This window comes from Erigeron canadensis, chromosome 7 (assembly GCF_010389155.1).
Source record: "Erigeron canadensis isolate Cc75 chromosome 7, C_canadensis_v1, whole genome shotgun sequence".
Classification (NCBI taxonomy): domain Eukaryota; kingdom Viridiplantae; phylum Streptophyta; class Magnoliopsida; order Asterales; family Asteraceae; genus Erigeron; species Erigeron canadensis.
The window spans coordinates 31,407,992-31,425,869 of NC_057767.1; the positions used below are offsets into that span (position 1 = coordinate 31,407,992).

At 33.4% G+C, this 17,878-nt stretch overlaps 2 protein-coding genes across 2 annotated transcripts; both read right to left on the reverse strand.

The window, feature by feature from the left end:
* Positions 1–91: 91 nt before the first annotated feature.
* LOC122609299 (protein NETWORKED 4A-like) lies at positions 92–1,243 on the reverse strand. Its single transcript, XM_043782351.1, has one exon. The coding sequence runs from the start codon at positions 1,241–1,243 to the stop codon at positions 92–94; it is 1,152 nt and encodes a 383-aa protein (XP_043638286.1).
* Positions 1,244–5,716: 4,473 nt separating this feature from the next.
* LOC122606974 (eukaryotic translation initiation factor 2 subunit beta) lies at positions 5,717–9,679 on the reverse strand. The gene is made up of 10 exons (XM_043779884.1): positions 9,571–9,679; positions 9,396–9,452; positions 7,890–7,998; positions 7,728–7,783; positions 7,582–7,636; positions 7,405–7,499; positions 7,148–7,293; positions 6,917–7,059; positions 6,548–6,633; positions 5,717–6,053 (listed from the first exon to the last, which is right to left on the reverse strand). The coding sequence occupies exons 2-10, from the start codon at positions 9,441–9,443 to the stop codon at positions 5,976–5,978; spliced, it is 816 nt and encodes a 271-aa protein (XP_043635819.1). The 5' UTR covers positions 9,444–9,452; positions 9,571–9,679; the 3' UTR covers positions 5,717–5,975.
* Positions 9,680–17,878: the final 8,199 nt, after the last annotated feature.

Consider the following 17,878-nt stretch of genomic DNA (forward strand, 5'->3'; position numbering starts at 1 on the left):
TATTTTAAATGTTAAGTAGTTCAATAACAAAACAAATCTTAAAGGAGAGCAAAAAATTGAAAAATTACCGTATAAGTTATAAACGTCTACATTATGATGCCATTACAGGCGTTTTATGTTCCAAAAGATTTTTTCGAAGCATTTTATATGCATTCCTATAATGTTCTAACGAAAATACCAATTGACTTACTGCTTGTTGTTTTTCCTCATCGCCTTCTTCGATCACCTTGCGTTGCTTCTCTACAACTTCCTCTAGTTCTCGACCTTGACACTTCAATTCCTCTATCGACTTCCTACATTCCTCATATTCAGTGTAAAGTTTATTCAATCGATCATTCATTCCTTCGAGTTGATCATCTTTTAACCTAATTTCTTCTTCTAACTCGTTCACTTTCTCAATAAAGTCCTCTCGTTCCAATCTTAATTGCTCGATCACATCTCGCATTTCATTCGGATCATCTCGTACCTCGCCGTTTGTGTCGAGTTCTTGCCGAAGTCGTTTAACGTCTTCTTCGGCCCCATCGAGTTTTTCCTCGAGTGCACAAATCCTGTTAACCGATTCCTCGGTAAAATCATCTATGGGCTCCATCGACTCGTACTTTTCTAGCTTCGCTTTCAACTCGCCAATTTCTTTTTCCGAAGATTTTATATTTTCTTTCGCGACACGAAGTTGCTCCTCGTAATCCGCGACTAATTCCGAGCTGGATTTTTTTATTTCTTGTTCGATCCGAAGCCTTTTTAGCGCGGCCTCCAACTCGGCCGCTTTCTTTCGTAACCGTTTATAATTTCCATAACCCAAAGAGCTTGAATAAGTATAAGTCGTAGTATTAAAAAACGAATCATCCGAATCTGATTCCGAATCAAATCCGGTAGCGTTGTTTCCCATCATATCGAAACAAGCTGTCGGAATACCCGACAACCTACGGGATAACCGATGCTCGGGTGACGTCATCGCTGATGGTGGTTCGGAAGCAAAGTCGGTAACGCTCGAGCGTTGTGATTGCATTTCCAAAGCGTTAACTCGCCTTAACTCGGACGTAGCGTTTTCATAATGTTCGGCTAACGATCTAAACATACGATAAAAATCTTCGACTTGTGCTACGAGTATGGGTCTTTTTTGGATATAGATTTCGGCTTTTTTAGCGAATGAATCTCCTTCTTCCCCGATTAGTTGTAACATTCGTTTAACGCTTTGATCCATTTCTCGAATCAAGAATCGTTTAGATGGTCCTCGAGTCGACATTTTGGTCATTTGGAATGTTACATCGATTGATTATTATGTTTTATGGTTTTCTTAACTTAAAGGGATTTTTGGGTACAATACAACAAGGTCGATCATAGGTTGATCATTATCTTCAAAATGGCCAAAATGTTTTATGAACCGAAAATGGTAAACAAAAATGCTTGATTTTGACTTACAATTAGAGCCATTGATTTTTTGAATGGTGAAATTCAATAACAAAAGTTATGTGGACAAGAGATGTTGCACATCATGAATCTGTTGTTTTCCAAGAACTATGGAACCATTAGATTTCAACAAAAGTATATTCCACATAAGCAATATAAGACATCACATAACCAACTAATTAGCCACATAAGCTTGAATAATGGTCATCTAATACAAAATTTTTGTCTAAACATGAGCTTGATAAATCCTCGCACTTACGTTCAAACAAATTCTCTTACAAAGATCACTCGTTAAAAAGTATCGGGTTGATCAATTTCAGGTTTCCCATTAAGTTAAGTTCGAATCTCACTATTCACATTTGTGAAAGAATGTATTCAAGAGGAAGTATCTGAAAAACCCGAGACCTATCATAGACATTCGTGTAGTTAGTTTGTCACCGTTAAAGAAATCCATTTTGTCCAATATGATAGTTAAAACACAAGCACAAGTGATGTGTTAAAACTAAATTAAGGTATATATATTGGAAAGAAAACACAAGATTATGATGATTACATATATATACGTATTTTTAACGGGTAAAGTTCATGTAAAATATTATTAGCTAAATTGTAATACATGTAGGATTAGTTTTAGATTAGGATATGGGTTTTATGTAAACTGGTTTTTAGGTAATACTTGGAGTCCAAGTTTAAAGCTAAAACCGGGTAGTTTCCATATCCTCGACAAACATAAACTAGGTAACTTAATTATATAGAATTAGGAAACCTAGGATGTCCCCCTTCTCTATATATAGAGGAGGGGGGAGGCTGATTTGTGATAACCCATCATCTTAATGTAAACCGAAAATCACTTGGTTAATAAACAAGGTTAGTTTTTGGGGAACTTCTTCTTCTTGGTTTTCTTTGTAGCTCGATTAGCTTTAAGGTTTGTTGGTTTTTAATTCCAACAATTGGTATCAGAGACAGGTTACGTTGGTGTCTTGAAGCTAGATCGACTCAAAGGTAGACAATCCCTACAATTTGTATTCTCTTGTTTTGGTTCGTTAGTTTCTGCGTAGCTGCGGGAAAAACGCTGTTGCATATTCGTTAACCGTTGGATCGCTATAAATTTTTAACTGGAGGTTGAAGATCCATAGATCTAGATTCTGCCCGGAGGTATTTTCGATCAGAAGTTCTAAGAGAGAGATACAAGCTATCGAAGTTGCTGTCCAGAATCTGTGAATTTCAGTTTAAAGCAGATTTTTGTCTAAGGGTTTGAAGGCTTATGTTTGTCGGGGTTTTTTGCAAGATTCTTGGGTTTATCAAGGTTGTAATTGCAAAGGTTTAGTACGACAAGGTTCAAGCTTCAAACAGATTTGATAGGTGAAACTTCAAAGCTTCAAGAAACGGGTTTGAGAATTTGGTATATAATCGATCTTGAAGGTTTATTCAAGGTTTTAATCGATTGTAGAGTTCTTGGTCTTGAAGGTGTTCATGGGGAGTTGTTAACTTGATCCGCAAAGTACAAGAAGGTGATTGGGGTGCTTGTAAAATCGTTTTTAGGGTTTTCTAAAGGTATACGATTTACAAGGATACTGTGAGGATGCTAGACGGCATGTTACATGTGATCAAGAGTTTCTTGGTTATGCTAACTGGAACTCTGGAGAAAAACAATGTGTATACATTGGATGGTAAGACACTAGTGTTTGGTGGACATGTGAACGGTACAAGAGTTCGAGGTGTACGCGGTAACAAACGTGTTTAGTTTAAGGTGGAGCTACCTAAGGTTAGTCATGAGTTGAAAAATGATCAAGGTGGTAGGGTCGAGCGAAAAGCATCTCAAGGTCGTCGGAATCAACTTGCTTTGAATAGACGAGGAAAGCAAGTGGTGACGTTTACACGGTTGAGGAAAACAAGTATTGATGTAGCGGCTTGTGACGTGGAGAAAGCAGAAGGTGAACTCGCGATAAAGACTTCTGGTAAACACGGAGATACAAAGACTACATGGGACTTGATTGGAAGTGGATGGAAAGACAAGGGACAATTGGAGAGGGGCATCTATGGGAAGCAATCAAGGGAAGCTGGACGTGTAGACGGGATGGACAAGACTGGAAGGTTTATTCCAGGGTCCAAGGGGTCGCGTTGGTCGAAGACGTGAGGAATTGGATCGTCTGAAGCTACATGGAATTTTGCTAATAAGGTGGAGATTGTAAAATATTATTAGCTAAATTGTAATACATGTAGGATTAGTTTTAGATTAGGATATGGGTTTTATGTAAACTGGTTTTTAGGTAATACTTGGAGTCCAAAGTTTAAAGCTAAAACCGGGTAGTTTCCATATCCTAGACAAACATAAACTAGGTAACTTAATTGTATAGAATTAGGAAACCTAGGATGTCCCCCTTCTTTATATATAGAGGAGGGGGGAGGCTGATTTGTGATAACCCATCATCTCAATGTAAACCGAAAATCACTTGGTTAATAAACAAGGTTAGTTTTTGGGGAACTTCTTCTTCTTGGTTTTCTTTGTAGCTCGATTAGCTTTAAGGTTTGTTGGTTTTATTTTCAACAGTTTATGTGATAATTATTCACATATGAACATAAATGTTTAAAGTATAATTTCATTTGTTCATATGTGCGCAAATTTGTTCACATATATTATTCACATATTAACATCAAGTTATAATTTAAAGATTCTCATGGTTCTTTCAATTCAAATGGTTTTTACATGAACTTTTTTCTGTATTTAACAATAACAAACGTCACCGTTACAAACGTTCCGAGCATATTATCTTTACAACTTCTATTCTTTTCAACATTACGAAAAGTTAGATAATGACACATAAACATAAAAGCATCAACTCAACTCTTGTTTACATCAATTCTGCTAGGATATACTTTGGTTATCCCATTGTTTTTAGTGTAAAATTTATAGTTATGATCGTTTATGTTTATACTGTGTTCTGCTAGTATAAAATTAATAACATTATCTAACGTTTCTTCATACATACCAAATCAAGATGAAGACTTCATATATGCTTATGTTTTTCGGGTTGTTTTTCTTGGGATTATTTCAGAATTCCTGTTCCAAAGGATTCAGTAATGCTTTATTTCATTTTTTAGTTAATCTTTTAAAAACTTTTTGGAGGTACGAAAAGTATGAATCATCAATGCCACTAACCGAGTTTTCATTTTTCAGATAAAACATACCCGATGTACAACGTTAACCTTCCACCTTTTATTCAACGTCTAAGCGCATACTACTGTCTAAAGAATGTAAATTTTCCTTACATCATTCTCTTCTTTTAAAAACGAAATTACAATCATATTGTTTCCTTTAAACCTTGGTCATGCAGTATCATTCAAACGTTGGTTATTCTCTAAACTTAGCATTTCGACCTGATTATATGATAAATATTTCCAACTTAGCATATCTTTGTTCCTTCCAAATTTTACTATTGATTAAAGAAAATTCAATAATGTGCAGGAATCGTCGGCTTGTCCAGGAAACTTCACGCTCAAAGTAAGTGGTTGGTTGAATATTAGCAATAGTGACACTGACGGATTTTGTAGTGAAGGTTGCAAAGAACACACACAACAGGTTCTCAAGTGTATTTCGTATGTTGACCGAGATTACAGATTTGAGAACAAAGCAAGCATCAAGAACCTCAATGACACAATCAATATTGGATGCACTCAAGGTTAGTACCTGGTAGTAGCATTTACACTACTATTACGCTATTACCGGAGGTGACAACTTCAACCAATAGTTAACGACGAGTTAAAAGTCTTGGGTTAAAAGTTGGAGTGAAACAGAAACATGTCATTTGAAAGTTACCTAAACTGTTACAACCTCCAAAGTCATTTCATATTTAGAAGATTATAAACATCCAACCTAATTTATAGTTTTCGCAATCATATGCAAAACATTAACCGGAGTAGAACAGAATGTCGTTCCAAAAAAAAAACAAAAAAAATTTAACCGTTTAAAATGATAACCAAAACAAGTTTGAGGGTGAGCCCAAACTGACCCATACTAAATATAACTTGTTTCAATCCAAATCAGTACAGCAGTACTCATCCTATTTTCCCAGCCTGCCTATGTTTCCACCCCGGGTCTATAGTAGCATGTTCAGAGTCTAACCTTTACAGGATTATATGTTGTGTGAAATATCTAACCACATCCTAACTACTAACGCTGCAGGTTTCAATGGGACAAGTATTAATAAAGGTAGCGGCACAACCGCATCAATCATCACAACACTTTCTGCGTTGACCTTTTTGGCTGTACTTTATATGTAGCACGTGCAACACAGAATGGAAGGGAAAATACCAAACGTGAAAAGTTACCATAATCAATAAACCGGTTGTTACATAATATTACCAACGCACAGAATGTATAGACGCAAATAAGAACATGTACTATGAGGCGTACCCTCTGCAATATTTTGTTTTGCTACAAGATTATTAAAAACACAGTTTAGCATTTAACTCCACTTGCCTTCTCTGCTCATTTGGATATCTTCCATTCCTTACTTAAAACAGTTGCATCCACACAAAAATGAATGCATCAATGTTAACGAGCAAAACTAAGTTCCAGCCTTTCTACGGCCAACACGAGCCACGAAACCGGCCTTGATCTGAGCAACAGATCGCCCAGAACCACACTACAAATCAAAAAAAGAACCAATGTCAAAGACAGAAAAATTGAATATAGCCTGGGAGTCATGTACATGTGAATGACTAGTAACCATAAAAACAGAAACATGGTAGCCGTCCCATGGTAAAAAAAGAGCCTGGAAATCATGTATATCAGCAGAAGTTAATCGCAGGTCAACTCATTTTAGGTTTAATACTCCTACAAACCAAAGACTTAGTAAAATAGATTGGCCATTATAAATACTGTGCTATCCATTTGACAGGTCATACATTCTACCCAAGCAAATAACAAACAAAAACATATACAATGACCTAAGAACCAAAGACACCAATCTGTGCAGTTTCTTCCTATGAAAACATATAACCAAATGTTCTAATAAACTTTCAGATTTTGCGGATAAATCTCACGTTAACTACATTTTCACATAGCATACAAAAAATGTATGCTAGTTTAACAACAAATTGATATCTGCAGAGAGAAAGAGTTAGCATTGTGATGTACCTTCTCACATCTTAGGAAGAAAAGACGGTTCTCCTTTGAAAGAATGGTATCTGGACTCTTGCAACCATTGCAGATAACATACTCATCTGTTAACAAATACTTATTAGCAAAAACGGCTGTGAACATTACTCACTAGGAATATGTTTATGATGCCATATCAACATGCTCCAATTCTCGTATCCAAAATTCCAAATGATGACGACATAGCAATCAAAAACATATATATAACATGACCACGTATAGATAAGAGAACCTCCCCATTGACTCAAACATTAATGCATGAAAGGGTAAACAGAATTACAGAATGCTAGTTTCTTGTATTCTAGAGTCCAGATAACAAACGTGCACGAGTTTCGGAAAGTAACTTACTGACATATCGCCTCAGAATCCCTTCAAAATTTTTGGGTGCAAATCTACCCTTCACTACCAATCTTTGTTGCCCATCAAGGGATCCACTTGTACCAAGTTCAGCAAGCAAGAAAGTCATAACATGCTCTGGCTGCCTATGCATCCTGATGGGCAAAAAAGAAAGATAATATTAAAGATAATATTAAGATAATACTCTTACTCCAAGTGCAGTATAAATTATCAATTACATACGATTTGCAGAGATCCATAAAATTCACAAAGACAGTTTTCTTCGTTCCTTCACGAAGAACTTGTGGCGGCCTCATAACTGTTCTCCTTCTGTCTCCAGCAAGCTCGGGATTGTTCTCGCGCAGAATATGGAAGACTCGGCCTAAAAGCTGAACATTGATAATAAAATTTAAAAATACTATTAATTGAAACATCAAAACTGAAATATGAATTCTAAGACATGCCATGTCAATTAACATCTGAACCAGAGAATTGCATACCTCCTCATACTCATAATCACGGTCCGTTCCTTCCCATGGAAGCTTTTGCTCATGCAAGTCAATTCCTTCTCCTTGCTCATCTTCTCCAATGGAATCTACACAGCATAAAAACCATCCTCATTCAACTAAACGAATATGCATTATGGTGAATGATAGTTTAATTCCAAAAACACTTGCCATCTAAATCTTCCTCGGCATTTTCTTTCTCATCATCCAGAAGATCTGTCTGTACCTATAAAATAATAATAATCTTGTGTTCATGCAAGCTCCCAGCCTTGTAAGGAGTAAAATAAAATGTAGTCTATAATCTATAACAAACTAACCTGTTTCTTCTTTTTCTTCTTCAAACCAGTAAAAGTAGGTTCAAGACCTTCAGAGACTGCATCATAAGTTAACCCTTGATTATAAGTTTAAATAAATGACAAAGTTTACGAAGTGAATAATATAAAATAAGTTTTATAAAATCCTAAAGTTGATTCATTAACCAGATAAGCTCTCAGTTTTCTCTGCCAACTGTTCAACGGAATCATCGGCAGGGTCTTGAATGACGACCTTCTTCTTCTTCTTCTTCTTCGTAGGGTCAAATGGTGCAAGCTGCATCATGTTAAAACATCAATAAATGCATATTTAAAGAGACAATAGCTATAATCTTGAACACGCAGTTCAGACAGAAAAGAAATTATCTTCGAGTACAACTTTTTAAGACATTAATAGAAAACAGATAGTTTTTTCAAAATCATCTTACCACTTGTGTCATATACTCGTATTGTCATAAATATAAATCAATTACTATAAGAGTTGAAAACGATCTAAAGTTAGGTTCAGATCACAGCTAATGAAATTGAAATAGTGATTCCTGATTAATTCATGAATTGACAAGTATTGCTTGATCAAATTTCACCCTCCTATATAGAAGGCATTTCATGTAGTTCAACTTTCAGTAGGTGCATAAGCAGATTCATTAACCACTAACGCATGTAACGGAAATAGCACAAACTTGAGATCACATGGTGAGAAGTGCATGTAATATTCATTGACTTAGTATTTATAATGTACAACTGTACAAGTACAACAATGCACTTAAATTTCATCAACACATGTATCTGTGATATCAAACAATAACTTGTGGGGATTTGCAAAGAGACTGCAACAAGGGTAATATCTAGCTGGCAAACAGGGACAAAATGCAAAAGAAGGACATCAGAGGAGGAAACTCTCCGCTCTGCATAACGCATAAGCTCTTTCAAACATTACACCCCCTCGTGTGTGGTATCCCAAAAGCCTAATATGGAGCTTCCCTTTCATCATATAACACTTAACATCACCACCACATCCCTCTCCAAATCTAGACTTGAGAATTCGGATAGGAGAACATAAACAATGTCTATAATAAAACTTGGTCTAACATCCTCGGATATTATGTTTGTAGCTTTTGCCACAAATCTCGTTTCTATCAGCAGATATCGGCTACATATACTAAGCCTAAACCTGAAAAAGCTTAGTAGTTCCTTACTGAATATCCAATCTATTGATGTTTTCGACCTCAGGCACGGACCTTTTCACATTATAACTCAATTATTTTACATAAAATTACCAACTTTCTCACTAAAAAACCCAATCTCTTAACTACTTTTAACCCAAACTCAAATCTTTTTTTAGTAAACCATGAACCCTTTTCACTTAAAACAGTAAAGCTTGCATCTTTTTCATAAATAAACCAGACCGTTACACAAAATGGCACCGACTGCCTTCGACTACTAATTCGGTACAAATTCGACCTTGTCTTGCAGTTGCCAATGGCTAAAAAGTCTCTGCCAGTAGCAGGGAATCAAATATGAATTTATCAAACACAAGTTTAAAGTTGTTGAGTTCATAATATTCACTTCATAATATTCACAAATAACACTACAAGTATATACAATATATATCAAACACAGATTTAAAATAAATAAAAAAAATGTATATATATATATCAGCAAAAAGAAACTTACATCTGCAGCTTCTTCCTTCAACTCAATTTGATTTTCTTCCTCAGCCATAAATTAGTTCTGTGCATATAAACCCAAATTTAAAATCAAAATTTATTTTTAAAAAAAATGACAATAATATCCAAACATATGAAATAATGCTGAAGAACATAAAGAAAGTTGAATTGATCGGAAATACCTTTGAAGGGATTGAAATCTTTTGCTATAGAGAAATTGAAATAAGCCTTGTTTGTGTAGCTTTTTTGTTAAACCTAATTTTGACTCTATTGCGGCTGGTGCTGGTTACTCATCCTTTATAGTAAAAACATAAATTAAATAAAATTATAGAAATTAAATACACGTAGATAAATCCTATGCTAATACTTATACTATAAATCCTGTTTAAAATTAATATATTTTAGTTTTACTTATTTTCCTCAGCATGTTTTTCCAATAAAAAATATTTACATGTTGGTATATATACGAGTTATGAAAATTTAGTCATACGTTCGACTTTTCACAACAGTATGAACAGATTCGATCTATTTTCTCTTATATGTTAGTTAGGGTAGGAAGGTTTTTGATTACATGTAAGAAAGTTATAATTTAATATTCGACAATATTACAATAGGTAAAGGTAATTGGTAATTCGTGTTTTTAAATCATGATATCAATAGAGAGAGGATTCTCTAAAGTTATTCCAGCTTGACTAGTCAAGTTGGGAAGATCTTGATCCTTGGATAAAAATTATGGGTTAAGATTTAAAACTTTGTAGCTTTTATAACAAAGATTAAAAGTTGGTGGCCACTCTAAAACTACTGTAGCTTTTACCGTAGCAGCTAAACCCTAAACCCTCACGTCGTGGACAATTGTCAAGTTCCTAGCAACTACTATCGAAGTTTGTTACTAATTAGAATACGCTAATATGTGTATAGACTAGCTGACTATGTACAACTTAAACGGATTATTTTGTAACAAAGCTTAACTATCGTTGTTGTTTGTCAGTTTAAGACTCAAGGTTGTTTATTCATTCTTAATATAATATGAGAATATCCGTCCCGAAGTGTCGGGCAATCACCTAGTTCAATCTTATAATTGCATGTTTGTTATACCTATACGGGCATACGGCCATACGTACGCATGGACGGGCTAGTCATTTGGGCCCATATGCTACCTTAGCCAAGAGAGTGAACCTCTTATCAGGCCCAACATTGGATGCATCGTTTTGTATGCGTATTATGCTAATGTAATTCATTCACAAGACATATAACCTCAATAAATAAAGAAACGATATACGACATAAATACATAATGATCTGGATTCTGGAATAATGATATTCTCTTCCTTATCAAAATTTTGAATATGTTGAAAACGGTCACTTTGTACATTTTATAACTTTTTGGTTAACTTATGTATCCTACCCACTTGGCCAATTTGTTAGCTGACTAATCTTACAGGATAACCAACCATTGTATTAGTAAGCCGGGGTTACCTCGGTGGCCACAACGGATTCATTTTTTGCTCATAAAATTCAAATTGGAACTTCACGTTGTAAGCATTCTTAAACTAATTAATTTCTACGAACTCGTAAATGTTCTTCATATTTTTCACTTACACCTTAGAGCATGCCTTCGCGTATATATGCCAGTATGTGTGTGAGATCATGTGAAAAGTACCAACAAGATATGATATACTGATCTAAGTTGGACCATACCAATGAAAAGTGATCATTGCTTTCATGTTGTGACTGTTATTTGAGCTGGTTTCGTTTCATAATTCATGTAATCATGTTCCATATATATTTATACCAATTATATATTGTGATGTTGGGGAAAAAAATCCAATAAACTGCATAAACATTTCAATTTGTTGGTAATTGTGTTGCTAAATAACCTTTGATAATACAATTTTGCTAACAAATGCTTTCGGGCTATTGAATTATTGATGATGATGATAAGTTAAAAAACCAAAAATGTCAACAATTCAAAAAAAAAAAAAAAAGGTTTAATAAAATAAATTACTCGTAATTAAAACTTATAATTAATAATACATTTTTAGCGAATTCACCATTTCAACCCACATTTACTTTCATAATAATCCAGACTTTTTCATTAACTATACCCAATCGCTAAAGATTATGTTACTAAATAAATAAATTAATACCTAGACATAACTGAAAAGTAGTTAACTTAAAGAGAAAATTTTGTACGGATAGGATTATTTTTAATCCTTGTGGTGTTTTTAGTAGCTTGTTTAGCGAATTTTGTAAAACTACTAGAAAGTCCGGTGTTAACAACACCGAACTTCACCAAATCACAAAAGTCTGTCATCCTCAACACCGTCCTTGCTTAAAATGTTCTTCTTTGTGGTATGCCTATCAAATGAACTAAATGTGTGTACACAATCAAAACAAGGTCACACATAATATATGCCTTCAACACGTGTATACAAATAGAATATACAAAATGACTAATGTAACAGCTATTGAATACGTGTACCAAACAAACTAAAAATCTGCAAATTACTTATCACTTCCAATATATAAAGAACCCGTTTACAAATTTCATGCCCTCGTTGAAAATATCAACCGATCAGATTTACGTATCAAAAAAAAAAATTGTGTCTCCAGTTTCACTTTTCATATAAAAATGAAGGCTGGTGTCTCCATGACCAGACTTTCAAACATTTTAAGCAAGGACGTGTTGAGGATGACACACTTTTGTGATTTGGTGAATTGGTGAAGTTCGGTGTTGTCAACACCGGATTTCCTAGTTTTACAAAATTTCTTGAACAAGTTACTAGAAACACCATAAAGATTGAAAATAATCTTATCCGTACAAAATTTTCACTTAAAGACTATCTTTTTCCTTGATCCCTTAAACATTGTTAGACGTAACGGATCCGATTAGATGATCCGTACTGCAGACTTTACCTAAACTAAGGTACAACCACATTAAAAAAGGTTACATATTAAACCTTTGAATTTGATAAACATACATAACCCCCTCCTCTGAATTTTACATAAACCCCCCTGAATTTTACATAATTCCCCCTGATTTATCTAAGATAGGCACTGCATGTTTTACCTAACATTTATTTTATTTTTTTAGTTTTTAAGACGAAAGAGAAATTTGAATTAGATACCATAAGCTTTTTCACATTTTTGTTTACTAAATTTTTAAAAAATTTATAAGAAGACATTGGTCCAGTTTCTTTTTATTCAGTTCAAACAAATCTTTGGTCGAATGATCATTTGATGCTATTTTTTTTTTTTATTGTTATTCTCGTATGCTTATATATATATATATATATATATATATATATATATGAGAAAAATGAGTATGAGACTGTTATGCATTCAACTTGGGTGAAAACCTCTTACGTATCAATATTTTAATATTTTGAATAAATGTTTGGCCCCCATGATTTTTATGGTTTAAAAAAGGTATGTGAGGGGTTTTTTACCCAACTTAGATGCCTAACAGTCTCATATTCCTTTCCCCCTATATGTGTGTATGTATATATATATATATATATATATATATATAGGGAGAAGAAGCAGGCTGTTGGCCGAAGAAGAAAGAAGGAGGAGGAAGGCTTGATCTGATCCATCCAAACCTTTGTTCTAACGGCTGTGGAGTGTACTTTTATACTTTTTTATTCATGTGCACTACAATTATCTTTCTTCTATCCTTATTTTTATCTTTATCTTAACTCCCTTATAAATAAATGACTTCTTTTTATTTTAGGTAATTCTACCTTTAAATTACTAGAATTACCCTTGACTTTTTATGTTTTGCTCTTAATAAATTATAACTTACACTATAAACCTTTATTTTAATAGTTAACACTTTAAGCCCCTTATCTTATAAAAATTTTCATTATCGCAATTGCATCAACTTATACCACTTAACACTGCCACCACCACTAATAGTACCATCACCGACACTATTAGCCGCCTTCCCCACCACTGCCGCATTACGCGGGTACCATGCTCGTAGGTAGGTAGGTAATATGGAAAAGTGAATATAAGGTTGTCCAACACCTAAGCTTAGGTATGGAATCCCTCACATACTATTTTTTTTAATATTTGTTGAATTTTAAATAAATCACATGTCTCCATGAGTTTTATGGACTAGTCTCCATGAGTTTTATGGACTAAAAAAAATATGTAAGTGTTTCACACCTAAACTTAGGTACCTAACAGTCTTATATTCTCATTCCATATATATATAACAGAAATATTCAGGATATGTATATTGAGGCTTCAAATGTTATAAGAATGACGACTAAGTTTTATCAAAGTATTGTTATGTCGTCTACAATTTCGTCAATAATATATAAAACACACATGCATAATACGTAATCATAGATCAAGATAGAAAGGGGTTGATAAAATGCACAAATTCCATATCCACGGCACATGGCAAGTGTATGTTAGGGAATAGGATACCTTTTACAACCTCTTTGCCCACCCTATCTATCATTGTGGCACATACTAACATGCCTGCCTAAATGGTTATCATATATCCCTTTATTCGTGTCATGGTTTAGCCATCAATTAAATTAGTTGCATGTTATGATATGCCCATTATATATATATGTTCGTGACTAGCCATTATTATTGGGTTAATTGACTATATAGACATTACTCTATACTTTGTTAGTGATCATGGTCTTAGCCTGCTGCTAGACGTTACTCTAATTCTGATTTAAGTAAGTTATGATGACACATCACTTTGTGGGCAATTATAAAAAAATCAACTAGAATTTAATATTAACGGATAAGTATACAATTTTAGCATTCTGACAGTAGATCGTGCACTTGGTTTGTACACATGACAAATAACGTTGTTTTGAGTGTTCATAAGAAGACATCTTAATTAATGGTGCTTTAAACGTGTAACAACTTTTAGTAAGCACAGCTTTCTCCTTAATTAAAGAACTATAATTTAATATCGGGTAGAAGTATAAATATCTCTATCCGACTTTCTTTATATATATCTTGCTTTTGATAAAATTAAGTATATATTGTTGTTGACTTCTTTGTTGTTGTATATGTTTTCCTTTCTCCTTTGTTAATTAAGTCGGTAACAACTTATTGAGCTAAGTTGAACCTCTAGATTTGAAACTCCCAATAGTCTATATTACACAAACCATCCTTATGATTTGGTTCATTTTTAAAAACCATCCATGTGATGTAAGTTTTAGATGTGACAATAGTCATATAAATACTACTGTATATAAATATTAAGCTTGGACCTAATGTTCGTTTTGATGAAAAGTAGTAAAAAGATGAAATTAAAATACCCTCAAGTGTTTGGTTTATGAGGGGCAGTAAACGAAATATACTAACATCGTTGGTCAAAAGGATGTTTTCATGGACAAAACGACATTTATACTTAGTACGTGTCTTTGTATCTTCACAATAGAGTTTTCATGTTCAAACCTTTATAGGTAAAACCTTGGTGGTGATTATGAAATGATTCAAAAGCGGTCACAAGAATTAGAACCCGTTATGCCACACATATTTAAGTCAAAAATCGGACACCTTGACTTGAATAACCCGAATAGGAAAAAAAATTCTCCCATTTACACTAACAATACAAAATAAAAATAAAAAAAAAAAAAAAGCCTATCGGGAGACGCTTCCTAATTTAACGAATGCAGTAAGTCCATCAGTCGACACGTAGCCAAAGGGTTATAAAGCATAAAACGGGTTAATACTAGTTTTAGATAATGTACAAGAAAATGGTTTGGCGTTTAGTATAATCATTAAGTTATATAAGATTGACATATATAAAAATTGTCACACAATGTATATATTGCCAATAGAGCAGTCAAGTTTAAAGGTCTCTTTGGATTGAAGTGTGATCTCAAACATGTCTCTTAAAAAACAAGACGCATATTACAATCCAAAACATCTGATTTTTCTAAAGACAAACTTGTTAAAATTTTAAAAATTATTTGTGATTGAAGGGAGTCCACCATGTGTGGAATAGTGGTTGGCGGCTAATATGGTCTTCACAACCACAGTTAGGCCCTGGTTACTTTCATATCAGGTTGGTAACCAAACTATAGGACCCACACTTTACAAAAGTAGAAATAAAACTAAAAACAACAATGTTTCATTTGTACCCCTTCACTTTAGTCAAAACTTATTGTTTAGACCCTACAATTTTTCGATTCCCCTAGGCCGCCTCCATTATTTGCTCCACTTGTAAGCTGTAAACAAAACAACTACATATATATATCTAGTCTAAAAACGATTAATAGATAGTTAAAGATCGTAAGAGTTATTATGAAAATAAAAACGATTAACAGACACTTTATTTTATTAACTTTCATCACAATTTTGTGGAGAAAACAGATATGATCAAATTTGAGATAATGGGGTGATTAATAACACATCAAAAAGTCTCGCTAATATGGATATTAAATCAAATAGGTATAAGATAAAATTGGCCAATCATTTTCGTTGGATATTAAATCCGGGCATAATTGTACTTGTTGTATGGTATGGATATTCTTCATCTCGAAGACTTTCTTTGAAACTTTTTTTATTTTTAAAAATTTTTTTTTGTAGAAAACAAGTAATAAAAACAGCTTATAAAGTGATGGGTTATCACACATACTACAAAAGCCAAGCCAACCATAAACTTCCTTTGAATATACAATACTTTGATCACATAACTCACAAATAAAATAATTTTGAAAATGATCAAAAAATTTATTTACGCTAAACAATAAATATCTTGATGGAAGACAAATAAAAGAAGACCACCTTTTATTTACATTCTTGAATTTCATTATCATAACTTATCCGATGTGGCAATGACATGTATCTTAACAAATTGCTTTTCCGTGATTATACATATTTGATTGATAATACTACTAACCACACTAATCTCAATCATGATGATCCGTAAGCCAAACATTCGTGGCACAAAGATACCCATTCCAAATGAAGCCCTACAAAAACCACCAAATTGAATGGAGTAATATATCTTTTCGCTTTACAAAGATTCTAGGCTTCACTTCCAAGCAATGAAAATCCATGGTACATGTATCATATATAATCTACAATGGACCCCTTTCTGTCATATATTATATTCTTCCACAAACACCAAAAGTCTACTACTAAGCATCTCCAAGTCAACCTATTTTTGTAGAAAAAGAATATTAGAAAACATTTTCATTTCAATGTATCATTTTAGTGAAGTAATATTTGTACCACATAATTTGATCAATTTATAACCCAGATAGACAGTACAAGTATTACAACGGATTGTATAAACAATAAATGCGTAGTGGTAAAATAATTAAGTTATATGATAAGAATATCACTTTCGATCACCTTAACATAGTGAATCATGAAATCAAGGAGATAGATTTGTATGTTGGAGATCAATAGCTTGAAAAGGCAGATTTAAATAAACACCATCATTTATTAGAATTAATTTAAGATTAAAGTTTAATTTCAACTAATCAAGTTTCTAGTACTCAAAACCTTTTGACCATATAGATCACACCAAAGCCTACTACCTTCAGTTAATTAACGATATTTTTTCAATTACGATTCTTTTCACCTGAATCCACAACCATCGAGGCTCTCTCTTCTCCCTCTTTATTTTGGTACTTTTTTTCGATCCAGAAGCCAACTTTTTCCCAATGTCGCATTTTTTTTTTGTATTTACAAACTTATGCGACATATATCAAAATCCTCAAACAATTCCTTAGCTATTGTGGTAAACAAGTCTTTGTTTCAAGAATGGTATAAAACAAGTTATTGCTTCACATAAATACATAATGATTTTTTTTTTCGAACTGTGGAATTATATTAAAAAAGCAACTAGCAAGACATTAGAAGCTAAATTTATAATTACAACTACAAAACTAGAATTTACCAACACTATCACTTTATTGCTCCACATAAAGTGTTAGTGTGAATGATTGCCTTGGTATATTATGTATGTTTGTTCCTATGTAACTGCTTACTGCTGGCATGCAAACATAAGTTTTTTGTCCATTCATGTAAGACGGACACCTCAGTCGTGATTATGGTTGTAGTGAACGAGACTCCATTTCTAATAGCCAACAATATGTCAATGTTTTAAATACCGGTAAATACCGGCCGGTATTACCGGTACCGGAGACCACGCCGGTATTTTAAGTCCGGTATTTTTCCGGTATTTTCACTATTCAATATCGGCCGGTATTTACGGTATTTTCCGGTATTACTATACCGGTATTTCCGGTATTTTCAAAATATAAATTTTGATTTTTTTAAAAAATTATTTTTATGATACTTTAATGTTATTTTTTGTTATTTGTGAACTTTAAAACCTATATTTTGTTAGAAATACATATTTGGTATTATTTTTGAGTAAATTATAATTGCATTTTGACTATTTTTGTTAAATTGTAACAAGTTTTGTAAGATTTTTACACAAAAAAATATAATAAATTAAAAATAGTCGTACCAACCGGTATTTCTGGTATTACCG

Excerpts from the sequence above, each read along its gene's own strand:
- LOC122609299 (XM_043782351.1), bottom strand. The coding sequence starts at position 1,243 with ATGTCGACTCGAGGACCATCTAAACGATTCTTGATTCGAGAAATGGAT.
- LOC122606974 (XM_043779884.1), bottom strand. The coding sequence starts at position 9,443 with ATGGCTGAGGAAGAAAATCAAATTGAGTTGAAGGAAGAAGCTGCAGAT. Across the intron at positions 7,637-7,727 it reads AGAAGAAAAAGAAGAAACAG|GTACAGACAGATCTTCTGGA; the intron begins GTTAGTTTGTTA and ends ATTATTTTATAG. Across the intron at positions 6,634-6,916 it reads GATTCTGAGGCGATATGTCA|ATGAGTATGTTATCTGCAAT; the intron begins GTAAGTTACTTT and ends ATTTGTTAACAG.